Source organism: Melospiza georgiana, chromosome 12, assembly GCF_028018845.1.
Source record: "Melospiza georgiana isolate bMelGeo1 chromosome 12, bMelGeo1.pri, whole genome shotgun sequence".
Lineage (NCBI taxonomy): Eukaryota > Metazoa > Chordata > Aves > Passeriformes > Passerellidae > Melospiza > Melospiza georgiana.
The window spans coordinates 18,073,431-18,098,516 of NC_080441.1; the positions used below are offsets into that span (position 1 = coordinate 18,073,431).

A 25,086-nucleotide genomic window follows, 5' to 3' on the forward strand; every position below is an offset into this window, starting at 1 on the left:
GGTTCAAAGCAGGAGAACCCTGAGACAAAGTGACCTTGAGGAACAGCAAGGGCTGTGGAGAACTCAAAAGGTTCTTTCTGTCACAGGCTGCCTTAAAAATTATATTCTGTCAACCTTGGTTTGCACTTCCATGGTGCAAAACCAGGACACTGAGCAGCTCCTTGGAAGAGGCCTGGATAACTGAGGGGTGCTCCAAAGGATTCCAGTGTGAGAGTGGCCTCTGAGCTGCTGCACTTTGCTCAGGACCCTTTAATCTTGGGAAGGAACCTCAGCCACAGACTCATCACAGCACTGCTCAAGCCTCAGCTCAGAATGACTTGAATGTGCCTGGGAGAATTAAAAACCAGGCAGTGCCCAAGCACTTTGTGTATGTGTTTCATATGTGTTTAAAGTAGTATCAAGTGACATTTTAATGACCCTAAACCAAATCTGAATAGTCAACAGTTCATCAAATAATTGTATAATTCATTACACTCATTTTATTGGCACTTGTGCAGTGCTTCCAGCCCCCAGCAGCTGCTCATTCTCTCACTGGGGTGCTTTAGGAAGAAAGCAGAGCCAGTTCCTGCTCCAGGGAACAAACCAAAGCCAGGAGCCACACACAGCACCTGGAGGGAGGGCAGCAAAGCCATGAATAGGAAAATGGCAGATCCAGGATGGGAACTATGTGTGTGAGGTGTTTTTTGGGTGGTACAGCAGAGAGAGCAGATTGAATGGCCACACAGAGCTCCTTTCAGCTGGAAAGGGTAAATCTGCCCTGCTGGGTTCTGCTGCTGGGACTTTACAAGTTGTGTTCTCTCTGAATCTGGAACTTTTCAAAAGTTTCAGGTTCCCCACAAGCTGCAGATATTTCCACTGGTTGACAGAACCACTGTCACTATATTAAAAAAAATAATAATTTTTTTGCTGGTTCTGGAAAGATCCCAGGTGTTAGAGCACTGGCTGGAGTAGAGCAGTGGTTCCTGCACAGGAGCAGCCTGCAGGCTCCATCTGTGAATTACCCACAGAGTGGGTGCTCATGTTCTGTACATCACCCATTAAACTCTTGTGCAGCCAGATTCAGTCACAGCACACAGCTGAGCTCTGACCAGCTGCAGTGGGACATGGGCTGGTTAATTCAGGCTCTGATTTCAGATTTCAGTGTTCTGGGCTGGCTTTCTATGGCAGGTTTGCACCTCCAGCTTTGGGAAGTGAGCCTGAGCTGTAGGAGCCAGCCCACCACGTCTTGCCTGCCTAGAATGAGCCTGGCTTCCAGGATTGCTGCAGTTTATAGAGCAAAGCTGCTGTTTCTGTGCTTTTAGACCTGCACAAGGCATTGAAACCAAACCTGTGGAGTGGCAGAGCAGAAATTCTAAAATAAACAGTAACCCTGAGAACTTCAACAAAAAATGTAGCACCCTCTGCTTTCACAACCTCATTGTCCAGAGAGAAACAGGAGTGGAAACTCCTTTTGTATCCTACAGGTTTGGCAGCTGTCCATTCTCCACACACAGATAAACTGCAGATAAACTTCCCTGCCATGAGCCATGCAACCACAACTTTGTTTATTTATGGAATTCTCATTTGTTGCTCAGCTCCATTGGCTCGTGTCAGACAATTCCATGGATGCTCTGGTTTCCAATTTGCCAGGTATTAAAGTTGTCATGGGAGAAGCTTGAGAGCATCAGTTTAATTTGGAAGCTTGAGGGGGGTAGTTTTAAATTATTAGCTTTAAGTATGGGGATACTGTAAGTGCCTTAAAGCTAATAATTTAAAACTACCCCTCATAAGTCTTACTACAAAACATCTTTCATAGTTCTCTTTCTCTAAAGTATCTAGTCTTACTTACAAAACCATCCTTTAAAACTTATTTCTATTTCTCTCTCAACAATGTTTATCCTATTCCATAACATTTCTAAGTCAACATTTCTTATCTCAAAGTTTACATATAAATACATGCTACATAAACCTTCTGTAAACTTTAAAAATTCTTTACAAATTCATTTCCCACAAGTATCATTTTAATTTGGCCCCCAACCTGCATATCTATGGGTTATTAGGGTTAAAAGGGAATTTCCAGCCCCCTGTAGACTCCCAGCAAGTTTTCCTGTTGGGTTCCTGCCCCTGTGGGTCAGGAGTTTGGATATCTGGGAATAAATAACTCTGCCTGGAGCTGAGATCAGGCTGGGCTTTGGAGGGCTCCTGAATGTCCCCTCTGCTCCAGAGACAGAGCTGCTGGCTGGGTCAGAAGGAAGTTGTGTCACTTGCTATCTAATGGCAGACCAAAATGCAATTAACTTCCAATACTATTCCTTTCATCTCAGTGCATTTCCTAATTACAGCTCTCTGTGGGGCTTTGCATTTTCCCCTTTCATGCTGCTGTCACAGACAGAGCCTGCTGTGCATGCACAGCTGTGCTGCTGGGGATGAGGCTGCTCCTCCCTTTCCATCTGTCCTTGGCACCTCAGAATGTGCCCCTGCCTTGGCTGTGCTCAGTGCTTGGGGCTCCAGGGTCCAAAATCCCTTCCTGGCCTGGCCCCTTGGCAGGTAAGAGCCTAAATGAGGGATGTGGGACTCCAGGCACTCTCCAAAATGCAGTTTATTGTATCCAAGGGGTTACAGCAGCCCAGGGTGGTGGGTGACAGAGCTGTGCCCACAGCTGTCAGCTCCAGCTGCAGGCAGGCCTGGAGACCCTTTGGTTTTGGTTACAGTGCATTATAGACTTTTCTTTTGGTTACAATGCATTATATACTTTTCTTTGCTGAGTATCTTAATACAGTAGAACCAATCTATACCTTAACTATTATCTATAGCCTATCATAATTACTATAATTACAGAAATATATATATGTTATAGTTATAAATATATATAATTATAGTAATACACATAATAAATACTATATATATAGTATTTATATAGTATTTATTATATATATATATATATATATAAATAAATACTATAGTTATTACTACAATTACCATATTCATGTTACTATTCTCCAATCACTAATAGTACATTACAGTTTAAGATAGAAGTTGTTTTTCAGTTTTCTTGCAGTGGAAAATTCTGAGATCTCTTTTCTCCTTGCCACATTGGCAGGCTTGTTTGCCTGTGCTCTCTTCCTGCTTGGTAAAAACCTCTTCTTGTTTGGGGTGGGTTTATCCTTTGCTCTAAGCCATAAAAACCCCTTCTAACTAACACATCCTTTGCCTTCTTGGTTATCCAGTAAGGCTCAGCAATTCTTTTCTTCTATATCAAAACTTGCTTCCAACTCTATTCCTTCATCAGACTCTACATTTAAAAATCTTTCTGCCAAGCACACATATCTGTGAGACTTTCTTGTCAAACTTTCATCCTTTCTCAACAGGTCCCAGGAACCCTCTTACAAATTGCAGTGATCACCCTGAGAACTCATTTGTCCTTGCACAAGGTGTCCTGTCTGGGGACACAGCCTGAATATTAAATAATCTTCCACAAAATTTTAGTTTTCTGAAGGCACCAAAGTTGTTTAGAAGATAGCACAGAGGATAATCCTGCAGTAGCTTGAAGGACTGAGTGCCCTGCTGAGGCTTTTTCTTCCTACTGTACAAAAGCAGAGATTTTGGAGATAGAAAAATACTGAGACCATCAAAGAGCTGGGAAACCATTAGTGGAGCTGTTTATTTTATGTGAGAGGGAGGCAATTTCTGTTAATCTACACTTTGGGGTCAATGACTTGAAAGGGACTGTGGAGAAAGAAGGAAAATCCCCCTGGGCAGGGAGGGATTCCTGCCCCAAGTGCAGCAGCTCCTCCTGCTCTGCCATAAAAAACCCAGGTATTTTGCTCTCAGTAGGAAAAACTAGTGGACTTTTCTGTCCATGTAGGAAACCTGGCCATGTTCAGAGGCTGTGTTTGGAGAAAGATGAGAAACTGGGCTGGTTGCTGCCAAGTAGAGCAGTTTGTCTCATGACTACCTCTCCTAATAACATGTAGGAGCTTCAGGGCTTTGTAGGAGCCTTCAAAGGTGTTTAATAAGGCTCAGAGTAAGAGTGTTGTTTCTTTTTTTAAATTTTAATTTTTCAGCAATTAAAGAAATAAAAGGATTATTTTTTCCTTCTGGTAGCTATGACTGATTCACAGTTTGCTTTAATACATTTTCAGCTGAGTGCTGTGCAGGAGGAATTTCATCCTGGGTTCCCCCTGGCACACCAGTGCATCAGCATTCTGCTGGCAGCAGAACTCGAGGAGTTGGGCTCAGGAATTCATTGTTTGGAAGCACTTTCAAACACAAAGTGCAGATAATAAACTTTTTCCAGGCCAAATCCACCCTGCTGTCCCCTCACATGTGTGGCCAGGCTGCTCAGCTGTCCCTGTCCAGAAGCAGTGGGATGGAAAACACTGCAGTCAAACCCACAGCCTCTCACAATTCCCCTTCCAGTCCTTGTTACTGCAAGCACAGGGAATAATCCTTGGAAAAAAATGCTTTACATAACTCCTGAGTAGCTACTCATTCCAAGTTCTAGTTTGGAGACCTGAGGACAGGTAACAGTGCAAGGTGCTGCATGGCTCAACAATAAATGTATTTATTATTTCTGAGCTCCATTCTGCCCTGGAGCAAACATGTTTCCATGCCTTGTTTCTGTGAGAAGCTGAGAAAGGATTCCAGACTAATCCTGGCTGTATTTTTGTTGTGTTCTGTGTGTTTGGACATGACTGTCTGCTGTTGCTGAGCAAAATCCACATTTCAGTGTTGCTGCCTTGCCTTGGGCCCAGCTTGTTTTGGCAAAGGCAGAGCCCAGAGCTGGGCTGTGGGTGCAGCATCCAGAGCCCAGGGAGGATCAGCTGGGCCTCAGCTGAGCTGTGGGCCTGGGCCAGAACCAAGCAGGGATTTCTGAGCAGCACAGGGTGTTGGGTTTGGGGAGAAGGGAAGAGCTGGGGGAGGACAACTGAGCAGATAGTCATCTTTTTGTCATCTTAAACAATAACTTGATTATAGAGTCTCTGGAAGGTTTAAAGCAGTGCTTGGCAGTAGCCTGATAATATTATGAGCTGGGAGCTGACACCAGAGTCAGCCCTTCATTAAATCCCCTGTGCTCCCTGTGCTTCCCTGAATGCTGATTCCAGGGTTGTTATCCCAGCCAATCTTTCCATCTCCCACTGCAGCTACTGCTGTGACTTTCTACTTCAGCAGCATAAAACACCCAGAACTTTCCTGCTCTAAAAGGAAAAGCTCAGACTTGCTTAGTCCAGCCTAACAGTGAGCCCAGGCCCAGAGTATCAGATTCATCCTCACTAAACTCTTGACACTGACACTCCATGGTGTGTGCTGTTGGCAAATTTTAAACTCAACAGAGGAATGAATGCAGCATAAATAAACAGTGAGATTTTGGCAAAAATAATAAATGCAGCCACCCTGGTTTAGAAAACATGCTAAGCCTTTGAACAGTTTTGTTTTAGCAAAGAAAGACTTTGAAAAGGATCCAGGGTAAATGTTTTTGATAGAGAGAGATACACCATTAACAAGGGTGACTTTATCTCCCCTGTTAAACCCACACTCTCTTCTGACCTCTCTAGAATGTTCCACAGGCTTTGAGCCTTGTTTGGCCTCTTGTCAGTGCAGGAGCACCCAGGGGTGTCCTGTCCAGAGGGCTTTGGGGTGCTCTGCACTGTTGGAGCTGCCAAGGAGGGTCTGCAAGATTCAAAATAAAAAAGGCAGCTGACAAAAAATCTTTCTCAGCTGGAGCCCAGACTCTCAGGGAAGGACGTGGCAGGGAGAGCCACAGCTCTGTGGGTGCTGTGGCAGCAGGAGAACAGCACAGCTCCTTGCAGGCTCTGCTGGGATGGTCTGCAGGCTCTGCTGGCACAGAAGGGCTCAGGAACCTCGAGCTGGATGGAATCCCCATGGCAATGTTGAGTGGAAGTGGGGAGAGCCCAGTGGTGGGGCCAGGCAGGGATTCACTGCCCCCACAGAGCCTCCCCTGCTGGCAGTTCAGAAGGTTTTCCTGGAAATCTCTAAAGAACAGGCTGCTATGGGGTTTCTGTGTTTCCACATCTGGCTGGGTGCTGACTTCTCAGATTTTCAGGAGAAAGCCTCGAAGGGGCAGAGGGGGAACCTTCCTGTGCCAACTCTTTATCCAAACAGGAGAAATGCAACAGGGAAAAGCTGTCAGGGATGGGTGACAGAAATCCTCAGAGGGATAAATGGCACCAGGGAGGCTGCTGGATTTGTGTCAGTGTGACATCATGCAGCAAAGAGGTGAATCAGCCCAGGTGAGGCATCACAGTAATGCAGCTCCTGACATTTCAGCTCCTGTTTTTGAGCTGCTGCCATTTGGTCTCCATAGCAATGGATTGTGCTGGCAGGAATGCTCTGGGTGTGTGCAGGGGATAAAAACATGGAAATGGATCAGGATCTCTGCTAATCCCTCCAGCTCCAGCCCTGGGACAGGGAAAATACTGCTGGGCAACAACATTCCTGAGGCCACACTGCCTTCCAGGACAATCCACAGCATCCTAATGCTCCTGTTAGTGTTGTCCATGTTTCCTTAGGAAATCTTCTCCCTTTTCCTTCCCTTCTTCTCCCTTTTCCTCCTCTCCTTCTCCCTTTTCCTTCCCTTCTTCTCCCTTTTCCTCTCCTTCTCCCTTTCCCCCCTCTCTTCTTCTCCCTTTTCCTCCTTTCCTGCCCTCAAACACCAGGGAACTGATGCTTCTAAAGCATCAAAAGACAAGGCAAGCCCTTTCCATCTGCTTTTCCCACTGAGTGAGAGTCACCTCCTCCAGAACTGCCCCACCTTGACCATGCCCTCTCCTGGCAACTCTCCCAGAATATCCACAAGTGCACCAGGCTTCTTCTTCTCATCCCTCCCTCCTCTTTAGTGCAGAAAAGGGGTGACTTGGTGTACAACAAGCAACTGCTCTGCTGGGAAAGGTCATGGAGTTCCTCAGTACACAGAAAATTCATACAAAGCTCAGCAGATTTCAGAGAAAACTCTAGGAAAGTTGTAATTAGCTTAATTAACTGAGTAGACAAGGAATTCATTGCCACATAATAATATATTTTTTTAGTATTTTGAGCAGCTATTCTTTGAAATGCCACATGTTGACATTTGAATCAGTAAAATGGGTAAATGTTGTTAGGAAGGTGGAGAAGTTTTTCACTACTGGGTCACCTCTGCCTGTGTGGTTGTAAGTGAAATACAAAGAACTGTGAGCAAAAAGCAAAAAATCTGCTTTTAATCTTCTGTATTGTACTATGAGTGGATAAACAAACAGCAAACCCTGTCCCAGCCTCTGTTTGTAAAGCAGGTGTGAACAACACCACCCAGGGATTACAGGGGTGGTGGGATTTAGGGAATTCTCTGCAGCTCTGTCTCAGAGTGATGATGAAGCAATCAGGGCTTTGGTAAAGGACTGCTCTTTGCTGTGAACAAGTATTTTAAGTTTACTCACATCCCATGAACTGCAGATATGCCACTCCTTCTGTCTGACTTCAATGCACACACTGGTATAATTACAAATGTCAGCTTTTGCATTAAGGAATCAAGTTCTTCAAACTCTGCTCCATCACTAAGAGAGAACACTGGGGAGGCAGTGAACAAACAGCTAAATTTGACCTCTGTATTCTCATTTTTTCCACCTATTATCTCCCATTTGCAGAATCTGCTGCCCCTTGATCTTAAAACACATCACCAAGGTTTTCTGCTTATGGGGCTGAAATTCAGAGACATCTCCTCTCAGCTTGCTTGGATATCCAGAGGTTTCCTCTTGGCAGCAGAAACCAAACTGCACATTTCAAGAGCATTTCTCTGAAAGGAAGAACTGTCTGAAAAAGAAATCCCCCAGAGTACTCACGCCAGAGCCATGATCCCATAGGGCCAGGAACGGATCTCCAACCTCTTGGGGCTTTTTATCTCCTCTGAGGTCAGCACCATGCCACTGTCAGACTCCTGGGGAGCAAAAGGAGGGAACATCAGGGACATCTGAACCTGGGACTGCTGCAGGAGCCACCAATCCTTCAGGATATTCTTTTATCAAGGCCTGTGTTATCAGTTTTCATCCAAGATAAAAATTCCTGATCATGCTGCTCTGAAGCCTGGGAATGTTTCCCTTATTTTTATGACATTAAAGGTTTTGATCTGCATTTCCAAAAGAGCACCCTTAAAATGAACATATCAAAAATAATTTGACATTTTCAAATTTGAAACTGATATTAAGCATGACATATGGGCACCGTGTACGTAGGATAGCTGAGATATGAATAGACTGAGATTCATAAAGAATATATCCAATAATTCTGGCTGGGCTCCTCCAAGGAAAAACTCCTTAAATACCCACTGGAAATACACAATTAGAAACACTGGGATTTGAAGGAAGTGGAAGTTCAGCAGCATTTTGTAAATGCAAGTGTTTTGTAAAGATGGATGGCCCTGGCCTTTATGGATTTTTTAATGAGCTGTCCAACAAAACTGTCTTGATTAAAGTTGAGGTTGTGCTTCTGCTGCACCTAAAGCTGAGTCTTAAGGCTGCAGTTAGTACACAGACATCACAGTCCTCATTTTAAGTTATTTAATAACATTAAATGCTCTGGGTGTTTCTTTGCATTTGAAATATTTTGTGATGCTGGGAAGTTGCACATCTGTGCATTTGTCAGAACCAAGACAGCAAAAGCCCTCAACATAGAAGAGAAACTCTTAGTCTGATTTTGCCAGTCAAACTGATCAAGATATAAAAAATAATCTCATCAAACAATAAATAACAAGAAAAAGCCTCTTTCTACATGCTCTGGTCATCTACCAGTTGTTAATAAGATCAGTTTATAAGTGAGTTTATGAAGTATAAAGTGAAATCCTGAATTAATGAGGTTTGTCAAACCCTCAGTAAAACCCAGCTTGTCTCTGGATTTTATCTTGACTGTTTCCCCTTCAAACACGTGGTCTAGAACAGTCTGTCTGGGGAGTTCTGCATTTTGCTTACACCTCTCTGCTAAAAGAATCTCCAAGAGATTGCAGATAATTCACAATGGCAGGAAGGTGTGGTGGAGCACTTGGGGAGCTCAGGCAGCTCTTTGAAATAATGACCTAATGACTATTCAGGGTTGATAATGAAGAAAACTTCAATAACCAAAGTACACTTACTTTGTCCAAAAGCAGATCACATCCTGATTTGGATTTAAAAGACCCTTGTTGAAACATCACATTTATTTCTGATCTCTTGATGTATTATCACCCTTTTTGGAAGCTTTTCCCCCTCATGTAAAGGTTTATTAGAAAATGAACAGGGAGCTCTTAGGCAGGTAATGCTCCTGCTGGCAGCAATAATCTCTTGAGACTGCATTGATCTAGCAAATGTCTTTGTGTGATTCACAGGGACAGATTTTATCCTGCAAGAGGGAAGATGCAGGAGCCAGGGAAATTTCTAAGCCTGCTAATCCCTGAGATGCATTGATAAAGAGGCAGAAATTCCATCTGGGAAAGTACAAGGCAATAATGGGCCTCAGTCTGTGCTCAGCAGAGAACAAATGACAAATAGGCTGTGCTGGGCAAGGACATGAGATATTGCCAGGACAAGCTGGAGCTGCAGACTTGAGCCTTCCCAAGGGAGCTGCTCTGAGGAATGGCTCTGCCCAAGAGGGACCCTCAGCTGGAGCTTTCCTGTGCCAGGAGGATTCCTGAGGGATTCAGGCTTTCTCCCTAAACTTTGATCCCCCTGGAGCATCTGTGCATTGCAGAAATGTCCCTGTCCTCCTTAGGGACACAGAAGGTGCCAGTGAGGCAGCACATGGAGCTGCAGCCAGGGGCTGCCTGCACCACAGAGGGAATTCAGGAGTTGTTCTTGGGGATTTTTTAAATAAGAAAATCCCACCCATAACTTCAGAGGAAGCCAACAAGCAGAACCCTCATTCTGGAACAAAACAAGCCTTTGCTTTCCCCTGGAGCAAAATTAAAGCCTTTAACATTCTCCCACCCTGCAGTGGCATTAAACTGGCAATAAATACATTCACTTGCAGTGAGGAAAACCCAGGGTTAAAGCCCTTTGTGTGAATCAAGATCAGGATCTTGAATCCTGTTCTTGTCTACCCAGAACTGAACACCTTCACCCCCACTAAGTGATTGGCTGTCTTGGCCAGCCAGGATGTGTTCTGGACACATTTCCCTCCAAGAACTTCATTTCAATGAGCTGCCACTTTCTTATGGTGGAAAAACATCTTGAAATATGTCTTGAATATAAAGCTCCTTAGCCTGATCAAAGCCAGGGCAATCACATGTGAGCTGCTCCTTAAATTATTTGTTAGGAGAAATGCAGATCCCTCTTTGTTGTCACACAGCCCTGGGTGTGAGGGGCCAGAGCCAAATCTTCTCCCTGATTTAAAGTTCTCTCCTACCAAATGATTCCAAAAGCTCTAGTGAGTGTTTCTGGTGATCTGTGAACCTGCTGGGGAAGGATGCAGTCACCTCTCTTACCTCATGCATCACTTTCTCCTTCTCCACTGGCACCTCATCAAATGTCTTCACGCTTAGGGGTCTCTTCTTGCTGTTGTTTCTGAAAGCAGGAAAGTCAAGGGGTCAGCACCAAGCCCAGGCAGATTCTGCACCAGCTGTAGCTCAGTTTCCTCCTCACACAGCCCAGTGTCCTGCACCACTTCTCTTTTGTCACCTCTTGTGTCTAATATCCAACACCCTGACAAACCTGTCTGGTTCTTTCACCAGCCATACCAAGGGAGGACATCAGACAGGGAAATGTTTCTTTCCTCCCACCCTGTATCTGCTTTTCTCACCCAGTTTCTACTGCACTCCAGCGATTCACTCCATTGTTCAGGTTTTCTTCCACAGGGCAGGTTTTGGAGTTGGATTCTCCATCAGGACACAGGGTGATGTTCAGTGGAATGTAGTCTTTGCCATCCTGTGAAATTAAAAACAGAAAAGAGCACAAAGCTGGTAAAGTTCATTTTGTGCTGCATCTCAGATGTGAGAGGTTGTTGTATCCTATAGAGCTTTGTGATGAGAAAGGACTAAATTGGGTTTTAACTTAACTCTGATGTTTGTTCAAGGTGATTATAATGTTCCTCACATCCTGTGGAAGTTATGGAAGTAGAATGCACACTTCATCCAAGAATTCCTGTGCAGGAGGCTTTGTGAGGGAACTGGGGCACTCTGGGAACCCTGTGATGTGGGGTGGCTGAACATGGGCTGGGAGATTCCAGCCCTGGTCAGAAGCAATGGCCCATGAACTGCTTGGTTTTGTTCAACTTCAGGAGCTTGGGAAGAGCCAGGCCTTGAAATGGGAGCCTGAAAGGACTGAATTTCTTGTCCTTCCCAGGAATTGCTGCTGCACATGGTAATGAGCTCTGCATTGTCATTACCCCCTGCAGCAATCCTCAGGAATGACTCTGCCTTCAGCTCCTGAAACTATTTGTCCAAATTTCCCTGTGCTTCTTTTTGTTTTTAATTTTGAGAAGCAGTTAAGTGCCCTATTCCCTTATCATGATTTTTATGTCTCCTCAATTTACTTTGGTTATAGAATCAAACTCTCAAGCTCTTCATATTGCAGACTGGGCCCTCTTCAACTCAGCTCCACTAAATTTGTTTACAAACAGGAAGGAGCTGGAGGAGAGTATTTGATTTCTTCTTCAATTAAATTGACAATTGCATAACTGATCTGGTTGTTTTTACTGAAGAAGAAAACAACTGGTTTAACTATTATGAAATTAATCATTATATACCTGATTTTCTGTGCTTTAAGCTGCATAATTGCAAAGCTCCCAAGAGCACTGGTGAACATAAACTTGGAAATGAGAGACAAAGTTCAGGAAGTGAAGAAAATCAGAAATAAAGTTAACATCTGAGTAGTTAACATTGTCTTTACTCATCCCAGCAGGGATTTTCCTAGTGAGCTGTGCTAGGAGGTGAAATCTCATGGTGGTGTTCAATAACCCTGCCCATGCACACCCCAAATGCACATTCCTTGCAGAGGGGTGGCCCTGCAGTACCTGCTGCACGTTGGCCTGCAGGAGATCCCCCAGGCGCTCCACCAGCTCGGTGAACGTCGGCCGCTCCGTGGGCACCCCGTGCCAGCAGTCCAGCATGGTCTGGTAGCTGCAGGAAAACACAGGGGTTAGGAATGGGAAAGGATGAGAGCTTTGCTTCCAAACTCTTCCATTCCACTCCTGCTTGGTTGGGTGGGTCTTTGGATTGAGAGGGGTTCAGATCTCCCCGTGCTGAAATTCGGGTTTAGTTTCCATGTGGGATGCTTTTTGCTTCCATGTTCCTGCCTCAGCTGAGCCTGCAGGATTTTGGTTTTCACCTAACTTAGAGTCTGGCTGCTGGGCCCTGCTGATACTGCTGAAGTAAGTCCTGGTTATGGGTACTGGGTTTCTGTCACAGAATCTGGAGTCTGAGCTCCATGAACTACATGAGTAGTGTAGTACACATGAGTAGCTGCATGTACACATGAGTAGCTCCATGTAGTACCACATGAGTAGCTCCATGAGCTACAGCTGACATGGGGTATCTGATCAACTTCTTGTTGGCAAAGGTCAGGCTGACTTGGGCTGTCGTTAGCATTAATCTGTGCTGTCAGACACCCAAAATATACTCAATCACAGCTTTACTGAACATAAAATACCCAGCTGTGGTCTCCTCCCCCTCCCCACAATCCCTTTTGTGAGGTGTACAGCTCCCAGCAGCTCCCAGCAGCTCTTACACTTCAGGGGTGGAATACTCTGGAGATCTCATCCGGGTCCCCTCCTTGAGGCGCCGGCAGAAATCCTCATCTATCTGCACCCCAGGGTAAGGAGAGGCACCTGGGGGGAGAAATTAGAGGGCTTCAGGGTGGCACAGTCTGTGTCCCAGACCTGGGGATCTCTGCTGAGCATTGATGTCACCCAGAGCCTGGCAGTAACATGAGCTCGAGTGAAGAAGGAGTTGCAGTCACTCACAATCTGCATTTTTTGTTTGGAAACCTGTCACAGGCTCTGTCACTTCAGAGATTTCAATCACACTGTATCCTCTTTTGTGATACCACTCCAAGGTAAAATAGGGCAGAGGAGAAATAAACTTGATTAGTTTGAGACTAAAGTATCTCTTGGTCAGTGGTAGAAAAGTTCCAGCTCGTTCAATGGATTCCTTGGTGCTTTCCAAGCTGTTACCCTGGCAGTATCCTGCCCTGAGAGGATACACACAGTGAGCAATTCCTGCTCATCCTTCATGGCCTCAGAGCCCCTGTGAGCAGGTGCAGAGGGGCTGTGGGCACCTGGCCCCTGCCAAGGACCACGAGAACCTTGGTTCAATCCCATGAGTGGAGTTGCTCCTCTCCTGGTTCACCAGCTACTGGAGATGCATTATCCTCCAGGGAAGGCTCCCTTGACAGTGACCTTCCACCCTTCCAGCCTTGTTTGCTTTCCTGACTCTGTTCACTGATGTTTACCAACACTTACACTCAAGTGTTGGCTGAACCCTGGCAGGACAGCTCATGGCAACTGGAATTGTTTTGTGGAAGTTGAAAGCGGTGAAGGACCTTTGTGTTAACTCCCACAAAAGTTTGGGAGAGTGCTCTGGCATCTGAGTAATCCAGAGCTCACAGGTAAAATTCAGAAGAAGTCTAAGCTGAGATTTAAAATGCTACTGAACCTACAATGGATAAAACAAAGATTTGTAACTTCCCTCCCTTCCTCCCCCCCAAGCCAATGCTTCCTGTGCAGCATACCCCTTGTCTTGGACATTTTTGCATCCCAGAGGCTGGATGATGAATTTGGAAACAATTTCATCAAGTCTTAATATGGGAGATTGAATGGAATCTGTATCCAGCCCTGGAGGAATCTGTGTATGATTTACTGGCTATAACATTCCTGCATATTTCCTGCAAACACCATCATGTGCTGTGCACTTGGGGGCACAACGAGAACAGCAGAAATCTTTGGGATAAAGCACTGAAGAAGGGGCCAAAATGTGGCTGCTCCAGAATTGTTCTCCTCTGTGAGCCTGACTGCTCAGTGAGCAGAGCCTGCACTGGGGAGCTGAGAGCCCAGCACTGCCTGAGGAGGAATCTCAGCTCAAATGGGCTCCCAGGACATCCAGGGATGCTTATCCACGGCACTTCTGAATTCCATGGATGTGCAAGTACCAGGGCACAGGACTGACAGGGTTTCCTGGAGTTATGTAAGCTGGAGAGAGGCAGCACCACCATTTCTGCTTTATACCCAGATTTTCCTTCCCAGTCTTGCCTTTGGCCTGTCATGCTCAGAATAACCTGAGAATTATCTGCTCATCTCATGGATGGAGAATTCCAGGAATTAACTGCTTATCTCATGGATGGAGAATCCCACTTGCTCTCACAGTCTGAGCTCTCTCTCTTTGGTTTCATCACAGATCAGATCAACTGCAACATGTTGGTGAGAGCAAATACAGGGAAGGCAAAGGATAAGAGTGATAGGACAAGGAGTACTGGGACAAACTGAAAGGGGGGACAGTTAGGTTAAATGTTAGGATGAAATATTTTACTGGGGACTGGTGAGGCCCTGACACAGGGTGCCCAGGGAGGTTGTGGATGCCCCAACCCTGGCAGTGTTCCAAACCAGGTTGGATAAAGCCTTGAGCAGCCTGGTTTAGCTGGCAGGAGGTGTCCTGCCCATGGCAGGAGGGGTTGGGACTAAATAATCTTGAAGATTCCTTCCAACCCCTGAACATTCTATGATTAATTTTTGATTGCAGGATCTTTTAGTAATTTATATTTTGGCCAGTGCTGGCCTCCTACCAGCTGGAGGCAGCTCACATCATAAAAGCAAGGAACTCTCCCTTTCCCACTTCCACTCAGCACTGTCTTTATCTGGACTATGGGATCAGTCTGATAACTTGGATTTGGAATGCTGAGACAGCTTGGGAGAAATGTAGGCTGGAACATATGGTGTAAGGCCTACACATGATGTTTTCCTTAGGGGAAATCTCCTTCAAAATGCTCAAAGATGTGGCATGCATTGGATATGGGAGCCCTCTTTTGATCTTGGTTTTATTTTAGTGGGATAATGAGATGCTGATGTTACTACCAGGCACTGCTTGTTTACATAATTATCTCTGATTGCTTTTGGAACAGTGCACATTGAAATTCCAGGAGACACTGACATTCTGTACCATTAGTGATTTCAGGATGTGTTAAACACTGCTGGCACCACCTGACACGAGGTGTGCTGACCCCACTGGAATAATTTAAAGCTCATTGCAAACTCAGCCCCAGATGGAAATTAATACTCCCTCAAGTCCTGATTTCCCTGTGTATCACCAAAGCAGATGCAGCCTTTCTGCAGGCAGCCTATTGTCCTTCACAACACAAACTACACTCTGCATTTTCCCAATCAGTATTTTTCCCTTTTTTAGAGGGTGTTCAGCCTGTGGGACCCAGTGAGAGCAGCAGCTGTAAATGGGAGCCAAAACACACCCTGTGGCAACGACAAATAACTTCCATCTCATGGCTCTCAATGATCTGTAAAACTTTTATATGACAGAATTCAATCAGTGACACAAATCCTTAATTAAATATTTATCATTTGAGCTGCAGATGTGAGCAGTGCCAAACCACAGGCATGCCTGGATGAGCTGGATGAAAAACCCTCTCAGAGAAAATGAGTGGTTTTGAGCCTGTGCCACCAAGTGCAAAAGCAGTTTGTGATCTACGTCACAGGCAGGGCAGGGGCTGCTGCACGGGTGGCAGCCCCTGGAGCCATCTGGGAGGTGCCAAATTCAGAAGGGGACAGTGCCAAGAAAGGGGCTAAAAGAACCCAGATAACAAGTTTTTTTAAAAAATAGATTAAAATAGAGGTGAATTTCACGGACTGGATTTTAATTTGTATTAGTGTTCAGTATTAAAGGCCATCTGTTAAATTCTGTCAGGACCTTTGGGACTGATACAAAGTTTGTTCCTGCAGTGCCCCTTGGATTCATCAGCATTCCATCCCTTTGGTTCCCAGTGGAGAGCCTGTCCCTGAGTGTGCCTCTGGATGCTGATGCTAAAGCATCTCCCTGAATAATCTGATAAAACCAGGGCACTCCTGGTGCTTTGCCTTCCTCTGCTGCTGCTACACCTGCAGTAAGTGATGCTGTTACAGAGCCATGGAGGGCTCACCCCAAAATAACAATACCCAAAACCACGGCTGAGCCCCAGGGAAAGCAGCAGCTGCCACTTGTTTCAACCACTCAAGTGTGAACTTTCTGCTTGGTGTGCAGATGTGGAGCAGGGAAAGTCCAAATCAAAGACTTGGACTGAGAGCAGGTTATGATTTTGCAGCCAGCCCTAAGTAAAGATTAGGATAGAAACAGCTCCAGACTTTGCATTTTCACTTGGCATCTTGAGCCCAATCATTAATTTCAACTGATCCATGAACCAAAGATAGAAGCAGATTAGAGTTTGCTTTAAAATCCAGCAGCTTAAGTTGACAATGCTTCTTGTTTTCTTTTGTCTGCAAATGCTGATTAAAAAGCCAGAGCTGACATTCCTAAATTCCCTCAGGAAAACAAATGTTGCCCCTCTGCAAGGAGAATCTGAGAGCAGCACAGTCCAAGTGTCTGTAGGGCTGCTTGTGTTGGTCTCACAGCTTTATCTGCTGGACAGAAACCAGAGCTCAGAGAGGCTGAGATTTCTCACAGCATCCTGGGATGACATCTCAACTACATAAAGAACATCATTATTATTCTTTTAGAAATGTTGTGGCTTGCAAATGATGCAGCCACAAGAGCCCACGTTCCACCCTTGGTCTGCTGCCAAAAGGGTTTAGGCTGAGCCCAGCACTGCCCCTGCACAACCCAACAGCTGCTGCTGCCAGGAGATTTTTCTTACCTAGAAAATCTTAGGTTTTGTGGGGTGGATGATCAAGCTGGGATAAAATATCATGTGGGTTCATGCTACATGGGCTGAGCCACTGTGCCTACAGCAGGGTGAGCCTGCAGCTCTGGGGTTCCCTGAAGCAGGTGGGGTTTGATGGGAAACTTCTCATTGTTCTCCAAGAAATCTCCCACTCCTCCCAGCAGCAGAGGCTTGCATTTTATCTCTGGGCTCTGTTGCTTTCAGTGGGTACAAATGTTAGGTCCGGGATTTTGGATTTTTGATCCCCCTCCCCAGTGTTTTCATGTCCTTGGTCAGGTGGAGTTCTCATTGAAATTGGCTTTATTTTACACCTGGTTTGCACTGTGCACTCATCCCAATGAGACAGAAGCACTGCCCCATATGATCACCTTTTGTTAAAAGCTTTTCTTAGCTAAGCAGCCATAAATTAGGTGGGAACAAAAAGGGTTTGAAACCGTTCTTACCTAGAGAAAATATTTCCCACAGCAGCACTCCGAAAGACCACACGTCGCTCTGCGTGGTGTAAATTTTGTCAAAAATAGCTTCTGGAGCCATCCACTTGAGGGGAAGCCGTGCCTAAAAGCCAGAGACACAACAAGTTATCAGATCTCCTGTTATTGGTCTGCCCAAGCCCAGCTTGAGGGTAACCACTGAAGCTTCTTGCACTCACATCTCCTTTCCGTACGTAGTCGGGGTCTTTGTAGATGTCCCTGGCGAGGCCGAAGTCACAGATCTTGACCACGTTGTTCTCGGACAGGAGAATGTTCCTGGCTGCCAGATCCCGATGGATGCACTGCCAGGGAGGGACACAGGGTCACAGGGGGCTGGGCAAGGAGCCCCTGCTCCAGCTGGAGGCAGGAGAGATTCTTTGGGAGTGGGGAAAGAAATGAACTGCACTGGGAGCAGCTCAGAGAATGAGTGGGAATCTGCTCCAAATACACTGGGATGTGCAAAAGGGGGAATAACTCAGGGAACAAACCAACACTAGAGTCAGTTTTCTGATTGTTCTGTCTGAAATAACTTTTGCAGTTACAACAAGGAAGGGAGCACTATTTTCTCATTATTTGGGAAGGACAGGCCAAAAAACAGCTGCAGCTACATTTGCCAGTGCAGGTTCAGGAGGGTGTGAGGTGGGATAACCCCACTCAGGGTTTCTGGGGGCTGCCCTGTGTGGGAAATGGATTTGTAAAGAATTCTCAAAACCTGACAGAAAGCTCACACAGTGTCACAGACATCTTTTATGAAAAATCCTTTCCTTAGGATTTTTCCTCCTGAGAAGCTGAGAGGCCTCAGGAACAAAAATGTAAACAATGATTATCTGCTGGTGTGGAATGCAACAGGTGCATCTGGGATTGGTCTCATGTGGGTGTTTCTAATTAATGGCCAATCACAGCCCAACTTGCTCGGACAGAGAATCTGAGACAGAGCCTTTGTTATCTTTCTTTGCTATTCTATTCTTAGCTAACCTTCTGGTGAAATCCTTTCCTCTATTCTTTTAGTATAGTTTTAATGTAATATATATCATAAAATAATAAATCAGCCTTCTGAAAGATGGAGTCAGATCCTCATCTCTTCCCTCAACCTGAGACCCTGTGAACACAGTCACAACACAGTCTTGTACATCTGTATGCAAACTCTGAGATAAGGTGTGCTAACTTAGGAAAGCCATAGAATAGAGATAACACTGAGACAGAGATTGAACTAGAAACAAGTTTCAACAAGTTTCAGAATATGGTCTTGCAAAAAGATCAGATATTTAGAGAATTAGAACTGTGAAAGATGCATTGTAGCAGGACCACATGGGGTAAAATATAGGTGATTGGTGTTAGGAGTAATAGCAGCATTGTGTGGCAAAAGCTAATAGGCTTGGGAAAAACATTTCCAAGGTATTGTAACCAGGAAATAGGGTGGCTTCTGATGGAATGGCATTGAGTTTTACATCTCTTGTGTCTCACTATTCATTGAGACTGATAATGGAATAAAACCTTTTAAAGTGCCTCTCAGTTGCCCCATCTCTGTAAAAGCTGGGAAAACCAACACCCTGGTGGCTGTGTGTGAGTGAGGCTCACTTGTGTGCACACTTTGGCCTGTGGATTACACTGAATTTACCTGAAAAGCTCTTCCACAGGGACAAACTGTTTCCTGTTTATCCAAGCACTGCTGACTTTGCTGACAGTCCCCAACACCTCTGACAAACCAAAGGAATAACTGGATACTCCCTCCTCATTTTTCAGTAGTGGTGTTGTTCACCACACTAAAAGGAGCTTTCTCTACAAGCTTTTCTGTGTTTATTTATGAGGCAGTTCCACAAATTGTCTCACTGTTTCTGAGAACTTCACTCCTTCTATCTAAACCCTCCTGCTGCAGATGCCAATCCCTGCAGCCAAGAACATGATGAATGTTCTTCCACAACCCCTTCAGTGCTAATTACTGCTTAACCACCAGAGCTAACGTGATCTCCAGCACTCTAACAGAAGAGCAAAAAGCAGATTTCTCAGAGTCAAGAGTGTGTTTGGGTTCCTTCACATCAGATACTCTGCAAGAAGACTTTAATGAGCTCACTTTTCGGGAGGCGAGGAACTCCATGCCTTTTGCCACCTGGAAGCTGTAGCAGATCAGATCCTCCAGAGTCAAGGGCCTCTTGTACAGATCCTCAGCATCTAGGAGAGATCAGAAATGTGGCAAAAACGTGGCACAAACGTGGCAGAGACATGGCACAGCTCCAGAGCTGGTTGCCACTGGTGCCACTTGAGGGCTGATGGCCCCAGCCCCACACACTGTGCTGGGTGTGGGATCTCTGCAGGGTTACAGCTCTGGGGGAGCAACCACTGACCCAGAGACAGAGGAGAGATTAACAAAGTTCCCTCATCCATTAGCCACTCATTTAGCTATGGGGAAACAACACCTCAGGCTGGAGTGAGGGAAGCTTTATAGACAAGAGCCCTGGGACAGAGTGACCTCCCAAGTCTGGTAAAACATTGCTATTTCTCCTCTCACACCACAGGAGTAGCTTTTGTACACAATGCAGATCTCTCTTTTTGTGAGAAAGTTGGAGTGGGGAACAGGCAAGAGGGAGAATTTGGGATTTCAGGAACAAGGCAAGCCATGTAAGGGCTTGTAAAGTGTGTGACAGTGTGTGTGGCACTAGCCAAGTGACAGAAGTCTTCCCAATAAAAGATTTGGGATGAGATAGGGTTCTTTTACCTTCTTCATCATCTTCTGAGTCACTGTAACTCTTATCTTCAATGAATCCTGAGCTGGCAGAGCTGCCTGTGCTGGCCACACTCTCGAGGCGCCTCTTGATCAGTTCAGTCAAGTCACTGTTGGACTCATCCAGACTCTTCTCTGCTTGGTCAGAGTTTTCCTGGGACTAGAAATGGCATAAACCAAACTTTTAGCTTTGTATGATGCAATGCTTGAGCTTTCAAAATATGTGACAATGTTATAAGGAGAAAGGGTCCTCTGAAGATGAGCATGTTTGGACATTATATTTCCTGAAGTGGGAATAAATGGGAAACCAGGCTTTATTAGTTCTAACTATAAATTATAAAGCCTGGTTTACTATTTATTATTGCCCTTTCACTGATAGCATTTTCCACATCAGAGTTAGCTGAAAGCTGGCTGGGTGAGACTGAGAGCTGAGCAGAAAGAGGCTGTAAATTCTCTTGCTGTCTTAGGATGCTAAAAATCCCCTCAAGGTGGGTGCATGATGGGCTCTGTGCTGGGGTTTGAGGCAAAGCCAGCCCTCAACTCATGGCAACAATGGTGAGAAAGAAATTCTGAGGGAGTGCACCAGGAAAAGCTCTTTCACTCACACAAAGTCCCTCACGTACTTTGCTGCCTGCACACAATAGCTTTAACAACAATTATAATAATAATTATAATAATAGTACTGCAGTCATCTGGGAAAGCAGTCCTGGTGAGGCTGCAGTTCTGGCAGGGCTGGAGTCACAGAGCCTGTTCCACACTGGATATTCACAAGGAGGAGTCAGTCCCATCCCTCCCAGCCCTGATTTCTGCCCTGTGCCCATCCCAGCCCAGTCTGTGCTGGCACAGATGTTGTGTGCATGCAGAGCTGTCTGGGAACCAAACCCTTGGCTAGTTTTGATGGAGAATATCCATGATCCAGGCTGTGTTACAGCACAGACTTCAGGGCTGGCACAGGGAAGGGACAGAGGATGGAATGAGCAGATGGGGGAAGGATGAACTGCTTTCACCTGGGGCCTAGAAACAAAAATCCCCAAAACAGATTTGTGTTTTGGGAAGATTCCCTTTATCCTAGTTCACTTAATGCCAGTTTTTCTCTGCTATTTTGTTGCCCCCCTTGTGCTGGGAAGTATCTCCCAAGTAATCCCCTCTCTTTCAAGTGCTCAGGAGTGTTTGGGTACTTGCAGCTCATTCTTTAGGAGATGCTAGGAGAGGACAGCAGTGAGATCCTGCAGGGAAAATACATCCCTCTTCTTGCTTGTACAAATTGAAATGTGGAGAGAAATAAAGTGCCCACAGAAATACCCAATTGCCTTGTGCCAGTGCAGAGCAAATCCAGCTCTGTCGGTGGTTGTTGATTCCCTGCCTCATGACAGAAAAAGTCTCATTTTCTTACCTTGTATGCAATGAAATCTCCTCTTTTCCCTCTGAGATAGTTGGACAGATTTCCATATTTGCAATATTCCACTATGACCATTAAAGGACCTAAAAAAGACAGTGAAAGTCAAATGAGTTTTGAAGCACTGCAAAGCACATAATTCTAATTTATCCTACCAAATCCTCTTCAAAATAAATGGCATTTCTATTATACAGATGAGGAAATGAGGAAACACAGGAGTGACACAACCAGTAGGGATGTGGAGAGAAGGGAACACATTGTTAGTTTTCTCAACTGGATGGTAACAGTTGGTATTTATTCCTAATTTATAAACAAGGAAGATTCAGGATGATCAACACAATCCCAGAGGCTGTTAAGGTTGGTTTGCTCTGCACATGGAGCAGTTTTCATTTTCTCTGCTGGCTTCACAATTGTTTGTTTTGGGTGGAGCTGATGCCACCAGAGGAAATCAAAGTATGCAGGGCCATAGACAAAGCCTGGAAAAACAGAAAAAGTTTCTGAGAAAAGTGAAGTTTCTGAAAGCCTGAAAGCCTTTTTCTGAAAGCCTGGAAAGTGCTCTCACTTTCTTCTTATTCCTCTACAAACCACTGTAGAGTCAGTGCTGCTTTTACACAGTTATGCAGGTTTTTAAGAGCTGCTTGGAATGCTTTTATATTGCAGTGTGAGATGTTAGGGAAGGGAAAAACTGTATTCTGGACCTTTATATCCTCAAATGTAAGACAGGGTGAATCCATGGGACTGGGATGTGGATAAACATGGAATATTATCAACCCCAAACACTGAGACTTTCATCTCCAGAACCATTTTCTCTGGAGAAGGTCCCTGGTTCAGACTGAGGGGTTTGCACTTCAAAGGGGAAGTGCTGAGAGCTGCACTTGGCCTTGGGGAAGGAGCTCAGCAGGGTTCCTGCTGGAATTCCTGCATCCTCAGGACAGGGGCAGGGGCAGGGCTGCAGTCACTCCAGGTCCAGCATTGCCTGGGAGGGCACCAGGAGGGAGCAGTGACCCTGGGACAGTGAGGGACAGGCAGAGGAGCCTTTGGGAGATGCTGAATTCCTGCTGATGCCTTGTGAAGGCTGCCCTAGAGCAGAGGCTGGACAGAGCTAGAGAATAAAGTGGGGATTTATTTGGAGGCCTCAATGGATCCACCTTGGGCAGCACAAGAGCCCAGCCAGGGCTGCACCCAAGATGAACCAAAATGGTCCCAAAATCCTTGACTGCTCATGGGGTCTCTCCCTGTGATCAGTTCTGCTCCATTTCCATGTTGCAGTTCATTGTCCCATTCCAGCTTTAGCCCCTGCAGTCCCACCCTGCTTGTTTTCCTCTCTTCAACCCACGGTGTTTGTGCTCTTGGGCTGAGATTTGGATCATTTGTCCTTGGTCCCCAGCTGGAGCAGGAATTGTTTTGTCTCCCTGCTCTGTGAACAGAGCTCACCATCCCCTCATATGAAGCCCAGACCCTCACACTAAAGCAGCACAGAACCTGAAAAATAGAAAAGCTCAAACCTGTGGTATCACTGCAGGCAGAACCAAGCCCCTGGTGTTCCCTGTGGATTCCTGCAGGTTCTGCACTCACCCAGCCCTGGGGCACCTTGAGTGCACACCTTGGGGCTCTCCAGGCCCCCCAGTCCCTCTGCTGCAGCTGAAACAAGCCTGAAAACCTTCACTGGCTGCAAAAACACCAAATCCCCAAATCCCCAAATCCCAGTGGTTGCAGTGCTGACCCCAGAGCTCTGCTCAGTGCTGGCATCTGGCCGTGCTCAAGAGATTTGGCTCTGAAGAACTCAAAATCCAATGTCCCTCATGGATGCCCTGAGGAAATGCAGATTCCAGAACAGCTTTAAAGCTCTGCTTAGTGATTTATTCATGGCTTTGAAATGCTTCCTAGACATGGCCTCCCCATATTTTGTTCCCTCATTGTAAAGCACACACTGCATTAGTTCTGACTGCTGAACATCAGACACCCCGGCAAAGTGTTAAATTCTGTTATTTGATACCTTGTTAAAATAATGTATGTGCATACTTAATAGCAGCCTCCATCAGGAATACAGGGTTACATAAAGCCTAACAGGGGAGGGAGAGCACTGGAATTTCACAGGAGCTGGGATCTGTGTCTGCCTCTGGAGCTGCAGGCTGTTTTTCTTCAGTCTGCACTTGCAGTGCTCAGAGGAGAACAAAGCAGAGCCTACCTGAGGCTGCTCCGTGCCCTGTGGGTCCTGCTGCACCCTCTGCCCCACACTCTGCCCCACAAAGGTTTGCCCAGGCACCTGGCAGGGAGGAGGGAGGGTCACCTCCCACCCAGGATGGGGCAGCATGGAGAATAGGAAATGGAGGAACTCCTGGGAGAAAAAGTTTCTCAGAAATGGGACAGGCAGAGCCTCTGATCAGCCCTGAGCTGTTTCTTGAACAAGCAGAACTCTGGGGATGCTTTGGGTAAGAACAACTGAGCCCTGGTCCTGCTGCTGGTTTGAGGCTCTGCCTGGGGTCCTCCTGGGGGTCCTGAGCACCCTCAGGGAGTTGTGAGCCCAGGAGAGTCCCCAGCATTGCCATGTCCCAGCCCCTCTGCTCTCAGACCCCAGCAAAGGCTCCTGGCTGCTGCATCTGACCCTAAATCCCTCAGCTGGAGCCCCTTGGTCCCACACAAGCTTTGGGGCTCTGCAGTGAATTCCTGGGAGCAGCAGACCCCAGCACTGTCCATGGCTGCTGGCTGCTCCTTCCTGAGGAACTGGAACCACCTTGCTGGAGGAAAGATTTCTTCCCTGGCACCCCCCCAAATCTCCCTCACTGAAATTTTCCTTTTCCCTGGTGACTGGACAACAGCTGTTGGAAAATGGTGAATTTGGGGTCTCAGATGATGAGAGATCTGTGCACCATCTCTCCTGATTTCCTCCTTCATTTCTTTCACTCTGGGGTTTCCCTTGCCCTCGGGTCTCTTAAACCTGTTTGTTTGGGGGAGGTTTTACAGATTTTGGGGGTCAGCAGTCAGGAGCCATCCTCAGGAGCTGCTCCCCTGAAGCTGAAGCCCAGGAAGAGGCAGGGCTGCTTTGTGTGGCACTGTGGGAAGTTTTAGTGACAAAGGTCTGACATTTATGGGACTTTATGATGTAGCTCAGCCCCATGCAAGTCCCTGCTCCTGCTGCACCCAGGGCTGTCCCAGGCTTTGTACACAGCAGAAACTGCTGTGTTTGCCTGGAGAGGGTGAAATGCTGAGAAAGAGAGCACCCAGGGCTGTCCCAGGCTTTGGCTGTGTTTGCCTGGAGAGGAGGCTCAGGGAGCCAAGGGCTCAGCCTGGTGCATCCTCCTGACAAGGCAGGGAAGGAGAGGGAGAAGCAGCCTGGAAATGCCCACAGGGAGGACTTGGGCACCTCATTGCAATCCAGTGTTCTCCCCTCAGTGAGAACACTGAGGTGACACCACAGTGGGAGAGGCTCAGGAGCCCTGGGGGGATGAGGCCCCATCCTGCAGGAGCAGCAGAGCTGGGAATGGCTGTACTGGCACTGACTGCACCACAGGCATTTCAAACACCCCAAAGTGTCTGAAAATGTTTTTTGCTCCTGATTTCCTGAGGACTCCTCACCTCCAGCTTTGGTGCAGGCTCCCAGCAGGTTGACCACATTCAGGTGATGTCCTATATGGATGAGGATCTTCAGCTCAGACATTAGAGCCTTGCATTCATTAGTAGTTGCACATTCTG

General features: G+C 46.2%; 1 protein-coding gene across 2 annotated transcripts in view; it reads right to left on the bottom strand.

Moving 5' to 3' along the window:
- The window catches only part of LOC131088533 (vascular endothelial growth factor receptor kdr-like), a 131,427-nt gene that overhangs the window by 5,926 nt on the left and 100,415 nt on the right, over window positions 1–25,086 (bottom strand). Inside the window, exons 19-29 of one of the 2 annotated variants that reach the window (XM_058032664.1) lie at window positions 24,970–25,083; window positions 21,391–21,479; window positions 19,992–20,157; window positions 19,350–19,447; window positions 17,458–17,580; window positions 17,252–17,363; window positions 12,660–12,759; window positions 11,947–12,052; window positions 10,735–10,859; window positions 10,421–10,499; window positions 7,812–7,906 (exon numbers count right to left, since the gene is read on the bottom strand). In XM_058032664.1, the coding sequence (XP_057888647.1) occupies window positions 7,812–7,906; window positions 10,421–10,499; window positions 10,735–10,859; window positions 11,947–12,052; window positions 12,660–12,759; window positions 17,252–17,363; window positions 17,458–17,580; window positions 19,350–19,447; window positions 19,992–20,157; window positions 21,391–21,479; window positions 24,970–25,083 (1,207 nt within the window). Of the gene's footprint in view, window positions 1–7,811; window positions 7,907–10,420; window positions 10,500–10,734; window positions 10,860–11,946; window positions 12,053–12,659; window positions 12,760–17,251; window positions 17,364–17,457; window positions 17,581–19,349; window positions 19,448–19,991; window positions 20,158–21,390; window positions 21,480–24,969 lie in introns of both variants that reach the window. The other variant, XM_058032663.1, reaches the window with a different exon arrangement.